Genomic DNA, 22,155 nt, shown 5'->3' with positions numbered 1-22,155 from the left:
TTGGGATAAATTGGGGAGAAGTAAAGGGCTTTTAAATTGAACAAAACTGTAGATTATGTTTTAATTACAAATATAGAAAAGTAAAAACTTCACAACTCTGCTTTCCCTTTTCCTGTTCTACTTTAAGAACCTAACTTCACCCAGAGGCACAAAAATTACTGCAGGAAGATCAGGAGCTCTGAAATCAGATGTGCATCTGAACACTGGCTTCACCACAAATTAACTGTGACAACTGATAAAATTAACTTTGAATTTCTGCATCTACAAAAAGGGGTTGCTATCTTCCTCAGCAGATTGTCATGAAGAACAGATGAGAACACATTATATGTAGAACATTTAGCAGATGTAGGCTCCTTGCTTATTTCTCCTGTCCTTCCATGTCTATCAGTACAAAGGGGTTTGCCTTACTTTCTTTGATGCTGCTTCTGCAGGGCTGCCTCTGATAACTGTCCCTGAAGGATCAGTCGTCTTTGCTTGTCAATATCTCCTTCCATTCGAGCAAAAGCATGAGAGCCGATGAAAGAGAGGTCAACTCCCAAGCCTTCAGCTTCCTCTTCTTGGGTGTCTATAACAAAAATACCATCAACAGAGAGCTTATGACAAAACCTGACAGTAAACGCTACAGATTATGAATGATGCAACAGGGAAGACTGTGGCATAATAAAAAAAACTGGGGTTGAGGTTATTTTTTTAAGAATCAAACTGAAATCAGATTTAGGCATTTGAACAATTGAAGTAATGCAAGAAACCACCTGTCCTTGTGTGACAGAAGTTTTAGGAATACATGAAATCAAATCAAGATGACCTGGGTATAGCCTTAAGAAGGAAAGAGCAGAATGTAATGATATGCAAAAAGATAGAATTAGTTACACTGTATGTAGGTTTAAAGAAGGGTTACAGCACTGCATCTAACAGAAGAGAAATATAAAGAACAAATGTTTGGGGTCATTTATCTCTACTAAAGGAGGGAGCACATGATAAATTGATTCAAAAACTGGAGTCCTTTTGTCAGATAATTCTCAAAGGGAGATGACTGGACCAGGGCTGTAGGGTACGATCCACATTCACTAAGATATATCTTCACTCTAATTTAGCATCCTCATTTTCTATACCTGTCATGCCTGCATAATCATCTGGCTCATATGAGTTCTAGTTCTCACTACAAATTAATAGATCAACTTTCTAATGTATTCAGATGATCATTTTATGTTTGGCTAGAAGTCAGTATTTTGGGAATGGGTCATCTGTCTCTTACTGGGTTCCCCACTTTACTTGATTGCTATCTCAACAGGGTCCTGCATACAACTATGAACTTCATGAGGGTGCAAATGTTGTTATATCCACCTCTGAATCTCTACTCCTAAGAGACTTGATACTTTGTGTGTGGGTGGGGGTAGGTGTATAAATATATGTATTTTAACTTAAAAGACTAAATTTTAACAAGATTAAGACTCTAAAAATATCCAAGTAGGGCCTGAACTTAATGTCACACCACAGAGAGCTCCCCAAAGGTAGACTGAACTTTCGCCATAATTACTGATGGTGTGTTTTATCAGTTCCTGATAAAAGAGGGAAATTAAGAACAGCAGAACTCACCTTCCGGGGCACCAGGTTTTTCACATATTCTAATCTGTCGTTCAGGTACCACAGGCTCCCCTTCTGCATTTCCAATATCTGCAGGTAGATATGGCAATGATCGGTATTCCTCCTTTAGTGACCTTGGGAAGTACAGAGGTAGCAGCTTTTGGTAAGTAGCCTGTGTCAGAAAAGCAAGACATTCTGTGAAAAATAATGAAGTAACGAAGCACACGAGCTTGGTGCTGTTTCAGACACTGGGAAGACAGCCTCCATCAAGAATAAAAACCTTACTGCTTCTAAGCTCAACTAGATGCTATCTGGGACCCTCAAAGAGTTAATACGTTAAAGGTCAGGGTATTGTCAGAAGGTCAAGTTAAACGTGACTCCCATCCAACATCAAGTCACTGAACCAATGTATGCGTAAGTTAAGTCCCCCCACTCCTGTCCTATTGTCATTTGCCCCTCCCTTGGAGTATCTTATTTATTTTTTACAATGATTTCAAGTGTATCACCTCCCATGGGAAGCTTTTAACCTTGTGCAGGCTGCAGTTATGCGCTCCTATCCATTCCATACCTTCAGTAATGCACTTATCGTAATTGCCATAACTTATCTGAATGGTCTGTCCCCACCAACAGACAACGGATTCCTTGAGGACAATGACCCTCACTTGTTCAACTGGTGTATTAACAGAATCTAGTGTAATAAACTTGGAAGATACAGATACTCAGCAAAAGATCACTGAATGAATAGGTAAACCAGATGAAACAAGAAGAGATAGCAAACAAGAAATGTGCCTCATTTCAGCAATTTCAAAAGTATTTATAATCATGTATATCACTATTAATACCATGAATGGATATTTCACATGTGTCAACTCATTCATCACTGTACTCCTGCGATATAAGTACTACTAATACTCCTATTTTATCAAAGCATAGAGAGATTAAGTAACTTGCCAAGGACACAAAACAGCAAAAATAATACAAACTGAACTGGATAGAGCACACTAAAACTAAGTAAAATTTAAAAAGGGTTAAAAGAAAAAGAACTCTTTTCTAAAACGGCTCTAAATTTAATTGAAACATACTAAACCTTACTACACACAACAAAACAAAACATAAACCTCACAACTTATTCAATGCTAGTCACTAGGCTGGGATGTCATGATTCTAGGTAAGGTAGACCCAAGGCTTTCCCAGCACATCAATTTTCCAGTTATACTGCCCAGGTACCCAGTACTTGGATTATAAGGTGATGCCTTGAGAGATTTCAAGAGCTAATACAGGGAGCAAAGCAAAATAACACCTTGTAAGATTTCACGAAATGAAAACAGTTTAGCAGTAAAAACATGACTACATGCTCTTTCTTAACTTGTTTTTAGTCTCTAATACGTGTTCTTTTTAACAAAGGATGGTAAGGCCCACTGCCAAATACATTCACAGATACCTAGAATTTGCCTGCTGGCAACTCAGTAAATAATGATGAGGCAAAGGCAAACAAAAATGAGATTAAAACAATGCAACATAATTAGCAAAATACCTCTTCTAGTTCAGAGACAGCAAATACTACTTTTTCAATGGTCTCTCCATGAATTTCTAGGAATCTCCTTACAGTGCCTAAGGAAAGGAATAGAAAAAAAATTATTCAATAAATAAGAAATAACCTGTGTGAAGAAAACTTAAACTCTTCAAAGTTTTATTTTTATAATGGATCACTCCTCATTTCAGTCAGCTCTCTGCTCAATGACACATCAGTGAAGCCTTCCCAGAGTACTGTATCTAACACTCCTCTGATTTGCTTTCCTCCAGAGCAAATATTATAGACATTTTCTGGAGTCTCTTGCTTATTTTAGATCTTCTCCGCCCTCCCTGCCCCATCTGCTAGAATAAAAGTACCCCGCCAGCAAGAGCTTTATTTTATTTACTGCTTTATTGCCAACTTTTAGAACAGTGCCTGGCTATAGAAGATGCTGATTCCAAACAAGTCTTCCTTATCCAGTGTATTTTTATTCCTTGGGGCCTCTCTATCTGACCATTCATTTAGTTATAGAATTCAGGGAACTACTCAGCATTGCAACCCTGTCAAAATCCCACTGACCAAAGGGGAATTCTTTTTTTCTTAATTTCTACGTTATCCTGATTCTTCCCTATCAATTTCCTATTAATGAAACCTAATGGCCTTTCCTCAGTCCTTATCTCACTAGAGATTTCTCTAGCTTTAGTTGTACGTGTCCATGCCCTACCTTTTAAAAATGTTGTCCTCCACATTTATTTTCTTGATATATATATATATCAAGAAATATATATATTACAAATATATGATAAATATATATTATGAATATATAATAAATAAATAAATAAATTCTCTTTAGCTCACCACTTTGCTGGCTTAGCACCAATGTAAACACTGACATTCTCAAAGCTTTATATTGTTTTCTGAATAAAACAGCTAAATTCCCTACTGCCTTCTGGGCATATTTGCCCAGATAACCAGAAACCTTGAACTTCAGAGATCCAAAATTGATCTCCATCTTTCCCCAAAAAATCTGTTCCTCTACCTATATATTTTATAACATAGCAACATCAAATCACTCATCCAAGCTCAAATCCTGATTTTTTTTTAACACTTTTTTCACCTCTCCTTTCATTATGCATTTTCAATGGGTTATCATGTCCTTTAAATTCTGCTGCTATTTCTGACATCCATTCCTGCCGTCTTCCAGCTGTTCTTAGGATCTTAATGCTCAAGAAGACTTCAGCAATAAGCTCTTGTTTTCTTGTTTCTCTTTTCCAGGTCTATATATTCACTGTTGCCTGAGTTATCTTTCTTCCCTTGTCACCCTCCTTACTAAATAATTCTGAGGCTCTGCACTGCTTCTAGGTTAGGATCTAAGTCCCCAGCATTGTTTGCCACACTTAGACTTCAACTGGCCACCCCTCCAACCCTGCCCTTTAGTCTTATTTCCCATCATCCTCCCACAGACCTTACTTTCAGCCAGTTGGCTTCTTTGTTGTACTCACAACATTCCACTTAACTTTCATGCTACCCTGCCTCTGCTTGCATGGTTACCTTTGACTAGAATACCATTCATTCACCATGACCTATTAGTGAACTCCTCCTCATTTTCAAGACCCAGTCCAAGGCCATCCGGTTTGTACGGAACTCCAACCTTCCTTGTGTTCCTCCTATAACCTGAAAGGCCCTCCATTTGTGAACTTCTCATTCCATATTATAGCTAGACTGCGAGCTTGCTGAAGGCCAAGTATATCTTACATTAATATTACCAGAACCTAGCACATCTTAAGATATGGCAAACAATCATTCAAAAATAACTAGTAGCTGAAGTAACATTCTATGGGTCTGGTTATGGGTCTACATATTGCCTACCTTGTTCACTACTGTATCTTGAGAATCTTAGACAGATTTATTGAAAGATTAAACTATTTAGAATTCTCCCTCTGCTAGGTGACAAATTTATTTTTCATTTCTCTCACTATTCTGCTTTAACAATTTTCTAAAAATATATTTTCAAAAAGGGACCTTCTTTTATTTTGACACCAAGTTGTTTTGATTTTTAAGATTTTATTTAGATGGGGTGCCTAGGTGGGTTAAGCCTCTGCCTTCGGCTCAGGGTCCCAATCTTAGGGTCCTGGGATCTAGTCCCGCATCAGGCTCTCTGCTCAGCAAGGAGCCTGCTTCCCCCTCTCTCTGCCTGCCTCTCTGCCTACTTGTGATCTCTGTCTGTCAAATAAATAAATAAAAAATCTTAAAAAAAAAAAAAAGATTTTATTTAGAGATAAAGAGTGCACGCATGTGCGAGTAGGGGGAGGAGCAGAGAAAGAGTTGGACAAGCAGACTCTGCACTGGGTACAGAGCAGGATGTGGGGCCCAATCCCATGACTCTGAGCAGGATGTGGGACCTAATCCCATGACCACTAAGTCAGATGCTTAAGCGACTGAGCCATCTAGGCACCCAGACACCAAGTTTTAATTAATGTTCACATATATTGGTTTCCCAGCATATAATAGTAGGATTTCTACTAGAAGACAAAATACAATACCAGACAGTAACCCTCAGCAGAATTCATTAAGAAAAGTAATTCTGCACAAAGGAGAAAAGAAAGAGTGATGTCACAGCTGTAAGATTTTAGTACCAACTGCCAATTCAAATGGTTTCTCTCAGAGTTTGATCTGTGCCCTATTCTTTGCAACCAACCAGGATGTCATGTACCTAACTTTTAGTGAAAGCCCTTTAACTGGGGAGAATGACATCTGGGGCATTAAAATTCCCAACATGGAACCACAATAAGAATGAGAGCGTCATCTTTTTTCTCACCACTGTATCCTCATCTATATAGTAGGGGGCCTCCCACACAATCACTCAAAATTTTGCTACATTAATAAATAACCTGATAAATTTATTTCAATGAAGAGGTTTCCTTAGGCTTCTAATGAAGAATTGAACTGTACATGAACCAAGAAAAAAAAAAAAAGACAGTCTTGATAGATAATCAGGAGGATATTACTTAGGTTTCAAATGAAATAAATTTTGGTAATAGTTTAATAAGTAAGAAAGAGTTAGGTACTCAGTACTTAGACTTACATTTATTAGATTTGTTATTGGCCCACATATGCTGCAATTGATTTCCTAAGTGCTCAGAAAGTATGTGAGCAAAGGCCACAACTGTTTGTATGTGTGTATTTTTTTTAATGAGATGCTACAGTTTTGCTATTAGATTTAAGGTACAATAAGTCAAATAGGCCTTATAAAATAGAAATTGACTTGTCCATCTTTACATTTTCCATTTCATTTGTGCTAATCCAGTTCTTAGATATTGCTTCATCAAAGTCCCTTATGGCCACTGATGATTTTCACCTGCTCTTACTATAAGTACTGCTCAAAGTTGACACCTCTAGGGTAAATCGAGTGATTTATCAAGTGATTTAGCTGGGGCCACACAGCTGGTGAGACTGGTAGAACTGGGATCAAAAACCAGTCTTCTGGACTCCCTTTTCAGAGCCTTTTCTATAAAATGTCGTTGCCTCTTTAAACTGGGACCTATATGATTACTTTAATAAGAAAGAGAGACATTAGCTCAATGTATGGGATGATGGGGCAAGGACTAAGGAATCAGAGAACATCAAGACTGCCAAGAGCTTTGTCAGAAAGAATTATAAAAAAGCAGGAACTTGGGGCGCCTGGGTGGCTCAGTGGTTAAGCCTCTGCCTTCAGCTCGGGTCATGATCCCAGGGTTCTGGGATTGAGTCCCGCATCGGGCTCCCTGCTCAGCAGGGAAGCCTGCTCCCCCCTCACTCTCTGCCTGCCTCTCTGCCTACTTGTGATCTCTGTCAAATAAATAAATAAAATCTTAAAAAAAAAAAAAAAAAAAAGCAGGAACTTTGGTTTGGTAAGGCACCATTCAGAATACATGCAGAGTAGTGATAACCTGGTTTCCTACTGAAGTAGTTCTAACCTCAAGCACAACTGAATTATCTAGCATAACAGACAAGTTATGAGACTTGGGGAGTCAGGAGTCAGCATAACCTAGAGAATATGATAAATTTCTGAGCCTCTTTACTTATAAAAAGGACACCTAAAACACAGGGCTGTTGAGGCAACAAAATGGAACTTCTTTATGTCTTCTTAAAATAAATATTTCTTAAGCAAGTATCACATGTAAAGCATTCTTGACATATGGAAGCACTGGAGATGCAAAAAAAAAAAAAAAAAATTTCTGCTCCTCAAGAAGCTCAGTCTAATATATAAAAACCATAATTACAAAATATGTAAGTTTACTACAAAATCCTTGAGATGTAGGATAAGTCTTAAAAGTAGCTTATTATTAAATAAGACTGCTTATGTCCTCACCCTAAATTCTATGCTATAGAATTACAGGCTAATAATAATTTTATATATTGGAATACGTTTGTAATTTTTTGGTGGATACAAAACTTTCAGCTCCTCCTCTTTAAATTCTAGAGATAGAAATGGGTCTTAAAGATCATCTGGGGTAGTTTTGCTCCTCAGTGAGGAGTATCTGTAACAGATAGGTCATTTAGCTTCTGCACGAACATTCCCAGTGACAAGAAGTTCACTTAAAATGCCTTTCCATTACACAGTCCCATCTTAAGTGGGACCAAGTCTCCTTCCTTGTGACATAGTCTTAGACCTGCCTTATCTACCATTCTTAGAAGAATCTATGAGCTTCCTGAAATTGCACACAAATTCCCTCTATATGTACATTCCTCTGGGAAAAGGTTCTACTTTCTTCCATCAAATGCTCAACGTAATCTACGATGGCTCCCAAAATGGTTCAGAACCACTGCTCTAAAAATGCAGCACAGAATAAATTTACAATGAGACTCCTTTTGATACTCAAGATGAGAACCATATATGCAAAAACAATGCATGGTCTCTTTAGGACAAATACCACTAAGGTTTCAAATTGTTTGCTCTCCAGCTTGGGTCTCATTAGATAGGACACCCAGAACTAGATACAAACATCTAGCTGTGGTCTGAACCTGCAAATAATACAGTGAGATCATTTTCTCTCGACCTGAATATCCTGTTTTTGTAACACATATGACATTGTGTCTCATTATGTTTGAGCCCAGTCTTTACTTTACCTCAATGCGAGGATTTATACTCAAAGAGCACCTGTGATAGCTGTTGTTTCAACTGCAAAGTGCTATATAAAGATATTATGATATCTGTTTTGACTTCACTGTTATAGCCTGCTATGATTATTCTGAATACTGATTCAAATACTCAATGCATTTGGCAAAGCTCTTGACTTGGTTTCATTTACCAATTTAATAGGCAAGTCTGTAAGCCTTTTCAGAGAAAAGGTGGAGAAAACATCAACCAGAGAAAGTAAATTGAGCTCAGCACCTTATTAATACAAAGTTCCCTCAAGGGTACCATGATCCACTCATCGAGAGATCTCCTTTAGCTATCACTATGTAATAGCTATTAAAAAAAAATCCACAAGACTCAATGTATGCACAGCATCCCTATTCTACTTACAAAATGCTCAGTCAGTGTGTGCACAGATTCTCCAGTGTTACTTACGAAGCGCTATGTGTGTTGCATCCTCTAAAGGGTAACCTCGTTTTGCAGAATTGATGACACAGAATCCCACAGAAGACATTGATTGCTCTCTGCAGTCAAACAGAAAACACAAACCACCAACAGTCATAATACATACATAAGTAATTAACTTAAAAATGCAGCTCAACCTCTCTTTCCCTACCCTCTTAACAAATCTAGTATAACAGTTAAGCCAGCTACGCTTTTAAATAATTATATCAATATTATAACTGTATCATCTGGGGGAAATATATTCGAAGTAATGACTGAGTAAAATGGGAATAGGTTAAATTCTTTAGTCACTCAATCCACTCCTTTTATCCCATTAGTGTGTGAAGATAATTAATTTTATCATCTGAGTCCTTTTACATGATTTAAACCCCTCAAAATTGACTTCCATGGCTAGGTTTCATTCTGAAACTGGAGCCTTTAACAATGTACGGTATGCTGCTTCCAGGAAGTGAATTAGCCGTACTTGGCCAACTGAAGCACGTTTCTGTAGCAGCTGTACAGGGAACTCTCAGCAGCTGTGCGATAGCGGCTCTTGTATTTAGGTCCCACTGTATGAATGATGAACCGGGCAGCTAGATTAAATCCTTTTGTCAATTTTGCTTCACCTGTCCGGCAACCTGGGAAGAATGGAGCATACATAAGTCATGGAGGTGTTAGAAAAAAGAAAGTCAACAACAGTAGGCATAAAACAGAAAAGTAATAAGAATTTTGAGAAATTTCAATTAAAAATATGGACTGAACACAAACATTTATCTCTGCTCCCAAAATGACAGTGAAGCAATACAGTTAAGTATAAAAAACAGAGACAAAAAGAATGGGAGAGGACATGAAGTTGATAGGTATCATCAAAATTGTGGAAGGCAGAAAGTGGCCTAGAAATAACTGATTTCGCAAGCAGAGAAACCTAACTGCTCATAGCAACAGTGTCACCAATACAAAGCAAGCTCGTTGCACTGAAAGGCAGTGCTGGATTCAGGACAGACTGCTCTGATTCAACTCTTCTGTCTACTACCTTCCTGCTGGGCTACCTGGGCAGATGCTTCACCTCTCCATGCCTCATTTGCCTATTTAATGGGAATATTACTAGTACTTACTTCACAGGCCTAAATAAGTCAATACAAGCAAAGTACAAAATGCATTATCTATTATTCTTATTGTTATTATTGCAGAACACTAGAAAGGCTTAAAAATTGTAGGCCTATGTACTTCTAAAAGCTATGATGTGAAGTGGGACTAAAAAGAGGCTGAGTTAAGTCTGCATAGAAACAATCAAATCTGCAACAACCTTTCCCCAGCCAGCACAGCAAGGTAATGATTTTTCACCATAGCAGCTGGAAGGTTTACTCTTTGGACATGCTGAACTACAGTTTCTGGACTCCAGAACCCCAGGCATGGCTGAAAAGAGGGAATTTAGTTAAAGTATTACACTCAACAGTGACAGCTCCTGCCCTCTGCTCCTAACTGGCTTCTAAAACGTAGATGCCCACACTTAGACCCCTGAAGGATTCCTTTCCAGGAAACTAAGGGGACCCAAACTAAAGGACTCACAGATTCTGACAACTAAGGGAGGTTCCCCAACAAAACAACAGGGCTCCTGCTCATCCTCTGCTTCTAGATCCATCAAGCAGTAACTCTTGCCCATGCACACAAAGGTTCCCTTCACTTTCTCAGTTCCTCCCTCATAAATACAATTGATGCACTGACACTCGAGGATCACCAGGAAGTGAGCAAAGCCTCTGACCACAGGGTGTCAAGGCAATGCTCAAAAAAGAGAGAAAGCAACTCCCAAAACCATAATTACTACTGTCTGAGAGATAAGAGAAGATATAGTACCTCTGAAACAAAATCAGAATGTTGTAAGAAAGAAATATTCAGAGACAGGAAAAAGTGCTTATATAATTTATAGCCAAGTGAAAAACATGATAGCAGGAACAATAAGTTCAATAGATGGGTTAAAGCTAAAGTTGAAGAAATCTTCCAGAAAATAAAAAGCTGGACAATAAAAAGTAAGACAAGAATGGGGTGCTTAGGTGGCTCAGTGGCTTAAGCCTCTGCCTTCAGCTCAGATCATGATCTCAGGGTCCTGGGATCTAGCCCTGCATCGGGCTCTCTGCTCAGCAGGGAGCCTGCTTCCCCCTCTCTCTCTGCCTGCCTCCCTCCCTACTTGTGATCTCTCTCTGTCAAATAAATAAATAAAATCTCTAAAAAGAAATTATAATAAGACAAGAAAATTGGAGGATTAAGCAAGGAGGTACAATATCCAACAGATTTCTTTAAAGAGAGAACAGAGAATACAAAGGGAAGGAAATTAGGTAAGAAATAAAACGAGAAATTTTCTAGAACTGAAAGATAAGTTTCTAGACCAAGGAGCTCACGGAATACCCAAATCACATCAAGGTACCTCACTGTGAAATTGAGAACACCCGAAATAAGATGAGATCATAAAGTTTCCAGTGGGGGAGGGTGGAGATCAGTGACACACAAAGACTCAGGAATAAGAACAGTATCTGATTTTTCAGAAGCAGTAATAAAAATTGGAGCAATACCTCCAAAAACTTGGAAAATGATTACCAACTTAGAATTTCATTTCCAACCAAACTTTTAAACAAGTATGAAGGTAGAATATCTCAGCAATTTTGGCCCCATTCATCCTCAGAAATCTCCTGGTAGATATACTCACAAAGAGTACATCACAGAAGAGAAAGGCATGAGATCTAGAAAATGAGTGGATCAAACCACTTAAAAGAAAAAAGGATTTCCTAGGATGTTAGCTGTACAAGAGGCAAAGAGAACAGTCTGGAGAGGAAAGAGGACAGGGGATTCCAGGAGGGACGTTACCAAGAAAAAGATGGAGCTGAAAGATTAAACAAAGTTTTTGACTTTATTGAGAGGTTTACAGTTATTATTTAAGGTCTGGGATCGAATCAGTAAGTTAATTAGAAAATTAAGCAAATTAACTTAGAGGAACTTAAGAAAATTAACTTAGAGGAAAACAGTTGTACAAAAAGAACACTGATCAGTTTTGTAATCAGTGGCGAGTAATACTTATTCAGTCACAATGTTAATATTGAATGGGGATTTAATAAAAATCTGGTAGGTCTACTTGGAAAGGTAGTGAAGAGGGAAGAAAATGTGAGTATTTTATGTATATGTAAAAGAGGAGTATGGGGGCGTCTGGGTGGCCCAGTGGGTTAAAGCCTCTACCTTCAGCTGGGGTCATGATCCCAGGGTCCTGGGATGGAGCCCCACATGGGGCTCTCTGCTCTGCAGGGAGCCTGCTTCCCTTCCTCTCTCTCTCTGCCTGCCTCTCTGCCTACTTGTGATCTCTGTCAAATAAATAAATAAATAAATAAATAATCTTAAAAAAAAAAAACAAAAAGAGGAGCGTGGGTGAACAAGAATTTAATCTTTAATTTCCATAATAAGAAGTCAAAAACCTGGAAAAAAATCAATATAGTAGTTGCAGCATATTATTTGGAAACAGAAGGTAAATAAGGAGCTTAAGGTTTTGGAAGTATATATGCCTCTGGTGAACAGGTATCAAGGCAGGAAAGGGAAAGGCACAGAACTGATGTTTTCCTATGTACATTGTGACATAAAATTCTTTGACTTTTATGATCACATATACGTTGACTCATGAAAAGCCATAAGCACAAACTGACAGTCGAAAAAGAGAAAGGTAGAGGCTGAGACTACATCAGGTAGCAGAGATCAGCTAGATAGCTTACCAATCCATTGCAAACATCTACAAATCCAACAGGAGACCGAAGAGAAGAACAGCAACAATTCTAGAAACAGAAAATCGACCACTTTCTGAAAGGTAGGACCACGGGAGAAGTGAATCCAAAGTGATGGGAAGACAGACAGTGGGGGAAGGGGCCGGCTCCCGGCAAGCGGTGGAGCAACGGAGCACAAAATCAGGGCTTTTAAAAGTCTGTTCCACTGAGGGACATCGCTCCAGAGGCTAAACTGGAGTGAAGCCCACATGGGGTCAGCGTCGCCCCAGGTCCCTTGGGGTCACAGAAGGATGGGGGTGTCTGAGTGTCGCAGAGCTCGCAGGTATTAGAGTGGGGAAGCTGGCTACAGAGACAGAGATGAGGAGTGAGCTCTCAGCTCGGAGTTACCTTGAACTGGTCGCAGACTGGGTGAGCTGGGAGCACGGCCAGAGGCCAGGGACACAAGAGTGATTCAGCGCTATTCTCTGAGGGCGCACTGAGGAGTGGGGCCCCAAGCGCTCGGCTCCTCCGGGACAAAGATTGGGAGGCCGCCATTTTCATTCCCGTCCTCCAGAACTCCACGGGAAGCGGGAAGCGTTCAGGGAACAAAACCTCCAGAAAAGCGAACCTGATTGGATTACTCAGCCCGGTCCCTGGTAAGGGCGATGCAATTCTGTCTGGGGCAGAAACTTGAGAATCACTACAACAGGCCCCTCCCCCAGAAGACCAACAAGAAATCCAGCCAAGACCAAGTTCACATACCAAGGAGAACAGCAGAATCCCAGAGAAGGAGAAAGCAAAGCATGTTATTTATGGCTTTCTCCCCATGATTCCTTAGTCTTGGAGCTAATTTAATTTTTTTTTAATTTTATTTTTTTTCTTCTTCTAAATTTTTTTTAACTTTTACCCTTTCCTCTTTTAACATTTTTAAACTAGTTTATCTTAACAATACCTTTCATAAAATAAATAATCTTTTTGAAACTTCATTATTATAGTCATATTTTATCCTTCATTGTATCTAACTTTATTTTTTGTATACACATAGGGTTTTTTCTTCTAAAAAATTTGGGGTACAACTTCTTCTAATAGATCAAAATATGCCCTAAATCTAGCTTGGGGCTTGTTCTAGTCTCCAGCCGGAGCAAACTCTCTCCACTTTCTTCTTCTTTATTTTCCCAACCAACTTACTTTATCAACTACTTTTTTTAGAAATTAAAAAAATATATATATTTTTTCATCTTTATAGGCATATTCCATCCCTTCATTGTGTTTAGCTTATATAAGTTTTTCATTCTTTAAAATTTTGGGAGGTAGTTTCTTCTTCTTTTTTTTTTTTTTTTTTAAGATTTTATTTATTTATTTGAAAGACAGAGATCACAGGTAGAGAGGCAGCCAGAGAGAGAGGAAGGGAAACAGGCTCCCCGCTGAGCAGAAAGCCCAATGTGGGGCTCGATCCCAGGACCCCGGGATCACAACCTGAGCCGAAGGCAGAGGCTCCAACTGACTGAGCCAACCAGGCAACACCCCCCCCCTTTTTTAACAAGATCATAAGCTAATTTTTTTTTAAGATTTTTATTTAATTTATTTGACAGAAAGAGATCACAAGTAGGCAGAGAGGCAGGCAGAGAGAGGGGAGGAAGCAGGCTCCCCACTGAGCAGGGAACCCAATGCGGGACTCGATCCCAGGACCCTGGGATCATGACCCGAGTTGAATGCAGAAGCCCCAACCCACTGAGCCACCCAGGTGCCTGGAGGTTTTTTTTTTTTAAGAGACCAAAATACTCCCAAAATTAAGTAACCCTGTTCTGGTCACCAGACTAATATATATATTTTTTTCTTTTTTATATTCTTTAAAATTTGTTTTATTTTTTTTCTTTTTTCTTTTAGATTTTGTTTTTTTTTTTTCTGAACTTCTTTTTATCCCCTTCTCCCCAACCCCCATTTTTTGGGTCTCTTCTGATTTGGCTAAAGCACATTTTCCTGGGGTCTTTGCCACCCTTTTAGTACTTTATTTGCTCCTTCATATATTCTTATCTGGACAAAGGTGGAAAAACTCACCACAAAAAGAAGAACAAGAGGTAATACCAAAGGCTAGGGACCTAATCAATATGGACACTGATAGTAAGTCAGATCTAGAGCTCAGAATGACGATTCTCAAGGTTAGTCTAGCCAGGCTCAAAAAAGGCATGGCAGGTATTAGAAAAACCCTCTCTGGAGAGATAAAAGCCCTTTCTGGAGAAATAAAAGAACTAAAATCTAACCAAGTTGAAATAAAAAAAAAAAACTATTAATGAGGTGCATCAAAAATGGAGGCTCTTACTGCTAGGATAAATGAGGCAGAAGAAAGAATTAGCGATATAGAAGACCAAATGACAGAGAATAAAGAAGCTGAGCAAAAGAGAGACAAATACTGGACCACGAGGGGAGAATTCGAGAGATAAGTGACACCATAAGACAAAACAACATTAGAATAATTGGGATTCCAGAAGAAGAAGAAAGAGAGATGGGAACAGAAGGTATATTGGAGAGAATTATTATAGAGAATTTCCCTAATATGGCAAAGGGAACAAACATCAAAATCCAGGAGGTGCAGAGAACCCCCCTCAAAATCAGTAAGAATAGGTCCACACCACATCACCTAATAGTAAAATTTACAAGTCTTAGTGACAAAGAGAAAATCCTGAAAGCAGCCCAGGAAAAGAAGTCTGTAACATACATTAGACTGGCAGTGGACTTATCCACAGAGACCTGGCAGGCCAGAAAGAACTGGCATGATATGTTCAGAGCACAAAACGAGAAAATCAAGCAGCCAAAAATACTATATCCAGCTAGGCTATCATTGAAAATAGAAGGAGAGATAAAAAAGCTTCTAGGACAAACAAAAACTGAAAGAATTTGCAAAACCCAAACCAGCTCTACAGTAAATATTGAAAGGGGTCCTCTAAGCAAAGAAAAACCCTAAAAGTAGTAGATCAGAAAGAAACAGTAACAGTCACCACAGGCAATACAATGGCATTAAACTCATATCTCTCAATAGTTACCCTGAATATTAATGGGCAAAATGCCCCAATCAAAAGACACAGGGTATCAGAATGAATAAAAAAACAAAACACATCTATATGTTGCCTACAAAAAACTCATTTTAGACCCGAAGACACCTCCAGATTTAAAGTGAGGGGGCGGAAAACAATTTACCATGCTAATGGACATCAGAAGAAAGCTGGGGTGGCAATCCTTATATCAGATCAATTAGACTTTAAGCCAAAGACTATAATAAGAGATGAGGAATGACACTATATCATACTCAAAGGGTCTGTACAACAAGAAGATCTAACAATTTTAAATATCTATGCCCCTAAGGTGGGAGCAGCCAACTATATAAACCAATTAATAACAAAATCAAAGAAACACATCAACAATAATACAGTAATACTAGGGGACGTTAACACTCCCCTCACTGAAATGGACAGATCATTCAAGCAAAAGATCAACAAGGAAATAAAGGCCTTAAATGACACACTGGACCAGATGGACATCACAGACATATTCAGAACATTTCATCCCAAAATAACAGAATACACATTCTTCTCTAGTGCACATGGAACATTCTCCAGAATAGATCACATCCTGGATCACAAATCAGGTCTCAACCGGTATCAAAAGATTGGGATCATTCCCTGCATAGTTTCAGACCACAATGCTCTCAAGCTAGAACTCAATCACAAGAGGAAATTTGGAGATGGAGACTAAACAGCATCGTTCTAAAGAATGAATGGGTCAACCAAGAAATTAAGGAAGAATTGAAAAAATTCATGGAAACAAATGATAATGAAAACACAACTGTTCAAAATCTGTGGGACACAGCAAAGGCAGGCCTGTCCTATGAGGAAAATATATAGTGGTACAAGTCTTTCTCAAGAAACAAGAAAGGTCTCAAATACACAACCTAATCCTACACCTAAAGGAGCAGGATAAAGAACAACAAAGAAAGCCTAAACCCAACAGGAGAAGAGAAATCATCAAGATCAGAGCAGAAATCAATGAAATAGAAGCCAAAAAACCAAAAGAACAAATCAACAAAACCAGGAGCTGGTTCTTTCAAAGAATTAATAAGATTGACAAACCCCTGGCCAGACTTATCAAAAAGAAAAGAGAAAGGACCCAAATCAATAAAATCATGAATGAAAGAGGAGAGATCACAACCAACACTAAAGAAATTCAAAAAATTATAAGAACATATTAGGAACAACTCTATGGCAACAAATTTGGCAATCTGGAAGAAATGGATGCATTCCTGGAGACATATAAACTACCACAACTGAACCAGGAAGAAATAGAAAACCTGAACAGACCTATAACCAGTAAGGAGATTGAAACAGTCATCAAAAAATCTCCAAATGAACAAAAGCCCAGGGCCAGATGGCTTCCCAGGGGAATTCTACCAAACATTTAAAGAAGAATTAATACCTATTCTTCTGAAATGGTTTCAAAAATAGAAATGGAAGAAAAACTTACAAACTCATTTTATGAAGCCAGCATCACCTGGATCCCAAAACCAGACAAGGATCTCATCAAAAAAGAAAATTACAGACCAATATCCTTGATGAACACAGATGCGAAAATTCTCACCAAAATACTAGCCAATAGGATCCAACAGTACATTAAAAAGATTATTCACCACGACTAAGTGGGATTTATTCCAGGGCTGCAAGGTTGGTTCAACATCCACAAATCTATCAATGTGATACAATACATTAATAAAAGAAAGAACAAGAACCATATGATACTCTCAATAGATGCTGAAAAAAGCATTTAACAAAGTAAAGCATCCTTTCCTGATCAAAACTCTTCAAAGTGTAGGGATAGAGAGAACATACTTCAATATCATCAAAGCCCCCTAAGAAAAACCCACCGCAAATATCATTCTCAATGGTGAAAAACTGAAAGCTTTTCCGCTAAGGTCAGGAACACGGCAGGGATGTCCATTATCACCACTGCTATTCAACATAGTACTAGAAGTCCTAGCCTCAGCAATCAGACAACAAAAAGAAATTAAAGGCATCCAAATCGGCAAAGAAGAAGTCAAACTATCATTTTTTGCAGATGATAGGATACTATATGTGGAAAACCCAAAAGGCTCCACTCCAAAACTGCTAGAACTTTTACAGGAATTCAGTAAAGTGTCAGGATATAAAATCAATGCACAGAAGTCAGTTGCATTTCTCTACACCAACAAGACAGAAGAAGAGAAATTAAGGAGTCAATCCCATTTACAGTTGCACCCCAAACCATAAGATACCTAGGAATAAACCTAACCAAAGAGGCAAAGAATCTATACTCAGAAAACTATAAAGTACTCATGAAAGAAACTGAGGAAGACACAAGGAAATGGAAAAATGTTCTATGCTCCTGGAGTGGAAGAGTAAATATTGTGAAAATGTCTATGCTACCTAAAGCAATCTACACATTTAATGCAATCCCTATCAAAATCCCATCCATTTTTTTCAAAGAAATGGAACAAATAATCCTAAAATTTATGGAACCAGAAAAGACCTCAAATAGCCAAAGGAATACTGAAAAAGAAAGCCAAAGTTGGTGGCATCACAATTCCGGATTTCAAGCTCTATTACAAAGCTGTCATCATCAAGACAGTATGGTATTGGCACAAAAACAGACACACAGATTGAAGGGCGGGGGGGTGGGAGGTTGGGGTACCAGGTGGTGGGTATTATAGAGGGCACAGATTGCATGGAGCACTGCGTGTGGTGCAAAAATAATGAATATTGTTATGCTGAAAATAAATAAAAAATAAAACAAAACAAAACAAAACAAAAAACCAGACACATAGATCAATGGAACAGCTTAGAGAGCCCAGAAATAGACCCTCAACTCTATGGTCAACTAATCTTCGACAAAGCAGGAAAGAATTCCCAATGGAAAAGAGACAGTCTGTTTAACAAATGGTGTTGGGAAAATTGGACAGCCACATGCAGAAAAATGAAATTGGATCATTTCCTTATACCACACATGAAAACAGACACTAAATAGATGAAGGACCTCAAGGTGAGAAAGGAATCCATCAAAATCCTTGAGGAGAACACAGGCAGCAACCTCTTTGACCTCAGCCGCAGCAACTTCTTCCTGGGAACATCACCAAAGGCAAGGGAAACAAGGGCAAAAATGAACTATTGGGATTTCATCAAGATCAAAAGCTTTTGCACAGCAAAGGAAACAGTGAACAAAACCAAAAGATAAATGACAGAATGGGAGAAGATATTTGCAAACGACGTATCAGATAACGGGCTAGTATCAAAAATTTATAAAGAGCTTAGCAAACTCAACACCCAAAGAACAAATAATCCAATCAAGAAATGGGAAGAGGACATGAACAGACATTTCTGCAAAGAAAACATCCAGATGGCAACAAACACATGAAAAAGTGCTCAACATCACTCAGCATTGGAGAAATACAAATCAAAACCACAATGAGATACCACCTCACACCAGTCAGAATGGCTAAAATTAACAAGGCAGGAAATGACAGATGCTGGGGAGGATGCGGAGAAAGGGGAACCCTCCTACATTGTTGGTGGGAATGCAAGCTGGTGCAACCACTCTGGAAAACAGCATGGAGGTTCCTCAAAAAGTTGAAAAATATAGCTACCCAATGACCCAGAAATTGCACTACTGGGTATCTACCCTAAAGATACAAACATAGTGATCCGAAGGGGCACATGCACCTGAATGTTAATAGCAGCATTGTCCACAATAGCCAAACTATGGAAAGAACCTAGATGTCCATCAACAGATGAATGGATAAAGAAGATGTGGTATATATACACAATGGAATACTATGCAGCCATCAAAAGAAATGAAATCTTGCCATTTGCGACAACGTGGATGGAACTAGAGGGTATTATGCTTAGCAAAATAAGTCAATTGGAGAAAGACAACTATCATATGATCTCCCTGATACAAGGAAGTGGAGATGCAATGTGGGTGGTTTGGGGGGGTAGGAACAGAATAAATGAAACAAGATGGGATCGGGAGGGAGACAAATCATAAGTGACTCTTAATCTCACAAAACAGACTGAGGGTTGCTGGGGGGAGGGGGTTCAGGAGAGTGGGGTGGGGTTTGGACACTGGGGAGGGTATGTGCTATGGTGCATGCTGTGAAGTGTGTAAACCTGGCGATTCACAGACCTGTACTCCTGGGGATAAAAATACATTATATGTTTATAAAAAAAAAAAAAAAGAAAAGAAAAAGAGAAAGGTGGAAAACCTCTTTGGCACCATTTGAGCCAGTGAAAAATGGTAAATAAAACAAGCATTTACCCTACCCTCTCACAGAAACTGTAATTCAGAGTAACCACATATCAGTTATTGAGGAAAGACTCTACAGGAATGTTAGCTAGTAACTATGGATATAATGATAGGTTTTAGAAAAATAGAACTTCATAATCTTAATGGAATTACTGACTCAGACAAAGCCTATAAATAGTCGCTAAAACCATTATGTGAACGTGTGACAGAGCTTAAATAACCCCATATTGATTACTTTTCAGTCACAAAGAGTAAAACAACTATATAAATAGAAGAATCAAGCTGTCATGACTTTATACCAGGGAACCATCTTAGTGTCAGTAATAACCCACTAATGGGTCAATCAGATTTCACACATCTTCCAATATGATACATTAAGTACACAATATAATATCACCTATGGAATGCTTAAGTTAAACCTGATTCCATTAGATATAACTTCCAGGTTAACATGCAAGGGATAAAGCAGGAAACCAAATGGCTCCTCAGGGTAATGAGATAAATCCAATGGTGGGCCATCTTGGAAAACATCTCAGCCTAGTCCACTCAACAAGTTGGTATCATAAAAAGGGAACTGAGTTGGATGGAAAAAAAATTTTTTTAAAGATACAACAGTTAGATGTGTGACCCTGGATTGAGTATCAGTTTGGACAAAGTAGTTGCAGAGGGCATTTCAGGGTCAACTGTAAATTTATAATATGGTTTGGGTATTAGATAAAGTAATTTCTGAAGCCAAAAGGTGGAATTCATTTACTGAAGAAAGTATGCCTCAGAACAGTATATGTGCAGCTGGAACACCCAGGTGGCTCAGTCATTAAGCATCTGCCTTCAGCTCAGGTCATGATCCCAGGGTCCTCTGATTGAGCCCCCCAGCAGGGAGGCTGCTTCTCCCCCTCCCTCTGCCTGCTGCTCCCCCTACTTGTGCTCACTCTCTCTCTGTCAAATAAATAAATAAAATCTTTTTTTTTTAAAGTATGTATACAATTATCTGATCAAAGATAAGGACAGTATATACAAATTTTATTTTATGCTAATAACAAAATGTGTAAGAATGTATGCATATACCTACATATACGTACAGAAAGATCCAGAAGAATATGTACCATAGAACTAGTATTGGTGATCTTTGTGGGGTGGAAATGTTAAGTTTTCATTTATTTTGCAGCTTCTGTGCATATAATCTCTACAATTTGCATTTATTGCTTCTGTAAGTAGACAACAATTATTCAGAAGAAATAATATATATAAAAAAAATAAAGCAAGCAAGCAAACACATATTTTGGAAGTCAGTTTGCAGAATCAATCCCGAAGATCTCTGAGGATAGACTACAGAAACAGTAAAGAACTGTTAAGTATTCAGGAAACTTTGGTTCTGGGAATCTCACCTTTCCTTTAATAATTGTTAACCAAAACTCAGAACTCTGGAGACTAGACTTAGGCTAAGTACTGTTGCATTGCTTCCCAATCTTCCATTTGTTCTTTCTAAGCCCAGATTTCTTCTAACCTAAAGCCCAAATCCTGACATCATTATCAACAGTTAAAACACATTCCTCAAAGTATTTTTAATTCCTGTAAAACAAATACAAATTTCCTGAATCAGTTCAAATTCACTCCAGTCATAACTCTGTCCAGTGCATCTTTTATCCGTGACTACATCTTCTGCTGAGGAGCATTGCTGCAATGCTAACCTGAATATATCCGAGTATTAAAGATTAGTTAGGGCTTTTCAACTTTACTTACTTCTAAATCTCAACATCCACAGTAAGAAATACAAAAGTTGTCTTAATGCTTATAGCAAAGAGTCCTATTCATACAAGAACAGAGCCACCAAAAAGTATATGTACTCCCATCCTAGCAAAACTGCACATTTAAGAACCAAGTGATGGAACATCTAAGCAGCAAAACTATATAGTGATCCTGGGAAAAGAAAGTATTTTTTTCATTTTGTACATGGAGATCCTTTAGCTACTTAAGTATCTATAAATTACATGGATTCTTGCCCAGAAACAAGTAGGACAATTATCAGATTCTATTCTGACTCTAAAGCTGAAAATCATTTATCAATCTCTCTTACCACACGTTCTTTACCAAAACAATAACCCACATATCTTTAGGTTCATAAAATTCCTAAATTCAAAGACTGGATGTAAGACTGGGAAGCACAGACACACACACACACACACACACAGACACACAGACACACAGACACACAGACACACACACACACACACACACACACTCTTTTTTTTTTTTTTTTTTTAATTTGGGTATAATAGGCCAAGTATGCCCACTCCATTTTTAGGAAGCTCTATTTCTTAGAAAATTTTCTCTGACTGAACTGATAGATGAAGTTTTATGTATCTTCCCACCAAGGATTCTAGGAACACAATAAAACTATCTCTCACTCTCTTCAGTGTGAAGCTTTTTGAATTGTT

At 38.4% G+C, this 22,155-nt stretch overlaps 1 protein-coding gene across 4 annotated transcripts in view; it reads right to left on the bottom strand.

Annotated features, from left to right (window-relative positions):
* Nucleotides 1-22,155, bottom strand: part of GDAP2 (ganglioside induced differentiation associated protein 2) — a 68,004-nt gene that overhangs the window by 32,314 nt on the left and 13,535 nt on the right. For 3 of the 4 annotated variants that reach the window (XM_013045047.2, XM_004771056.3, XM_004771057.3), the window contains 5 exons: nucleotides 9,145-9,298; nucleotides 8,652-8,740; nucleotides 3,119-3,195; nucleotides 1,597-1,756; nucleotides 409-565 (listed from right to left, as the gene is read on the bottom strand). In XM_013045047.2, the coding sequence (XP_012900501.1) occupies nucleotides 409-565; nucleotides 1,597-1,756; nucleotides 3,119-3,195; nucleotides 8,652-8,740; nucleotides 9,145-9,298 (637 nt within the window). Of the gene's footprint in view, nucleotides 1-408; nucleotides 566-1,596; nucleotides 1,757-3,118; nucleotides 3,196-8,651; nucleotides 8,741-9,144; nucleotides 9,299-20,789; nucleotides 20,926-22,155 lie in introns of all 4 variants that reach the window. The other variant, XM_013045048.2, reaches the window with a different exon arrangement.

The sequence above is a fragment of the Mustela putorius genome, unplaced genomic scaffold (genome assembly GCF_011764305.1).
Source record: "Mustela putorius furo isolate JIRA1106 unplaced genomic scaffold, ASM1176430v1.1 tig00000585_pilon_pilon_pilon, whole genome shotgun sequence".
In the NCBI taxonomy this organism is placed as follows: Eukaryota; Metazoa; Chordata; class Mammalia; order Carnivora; family Mustelidae; genus Mustela; species Mustela putorius.
Note: the sequence above shows the minus strand (reverse complement) of the source record. Positions and strands in the feature narration are given on the sequence as shown.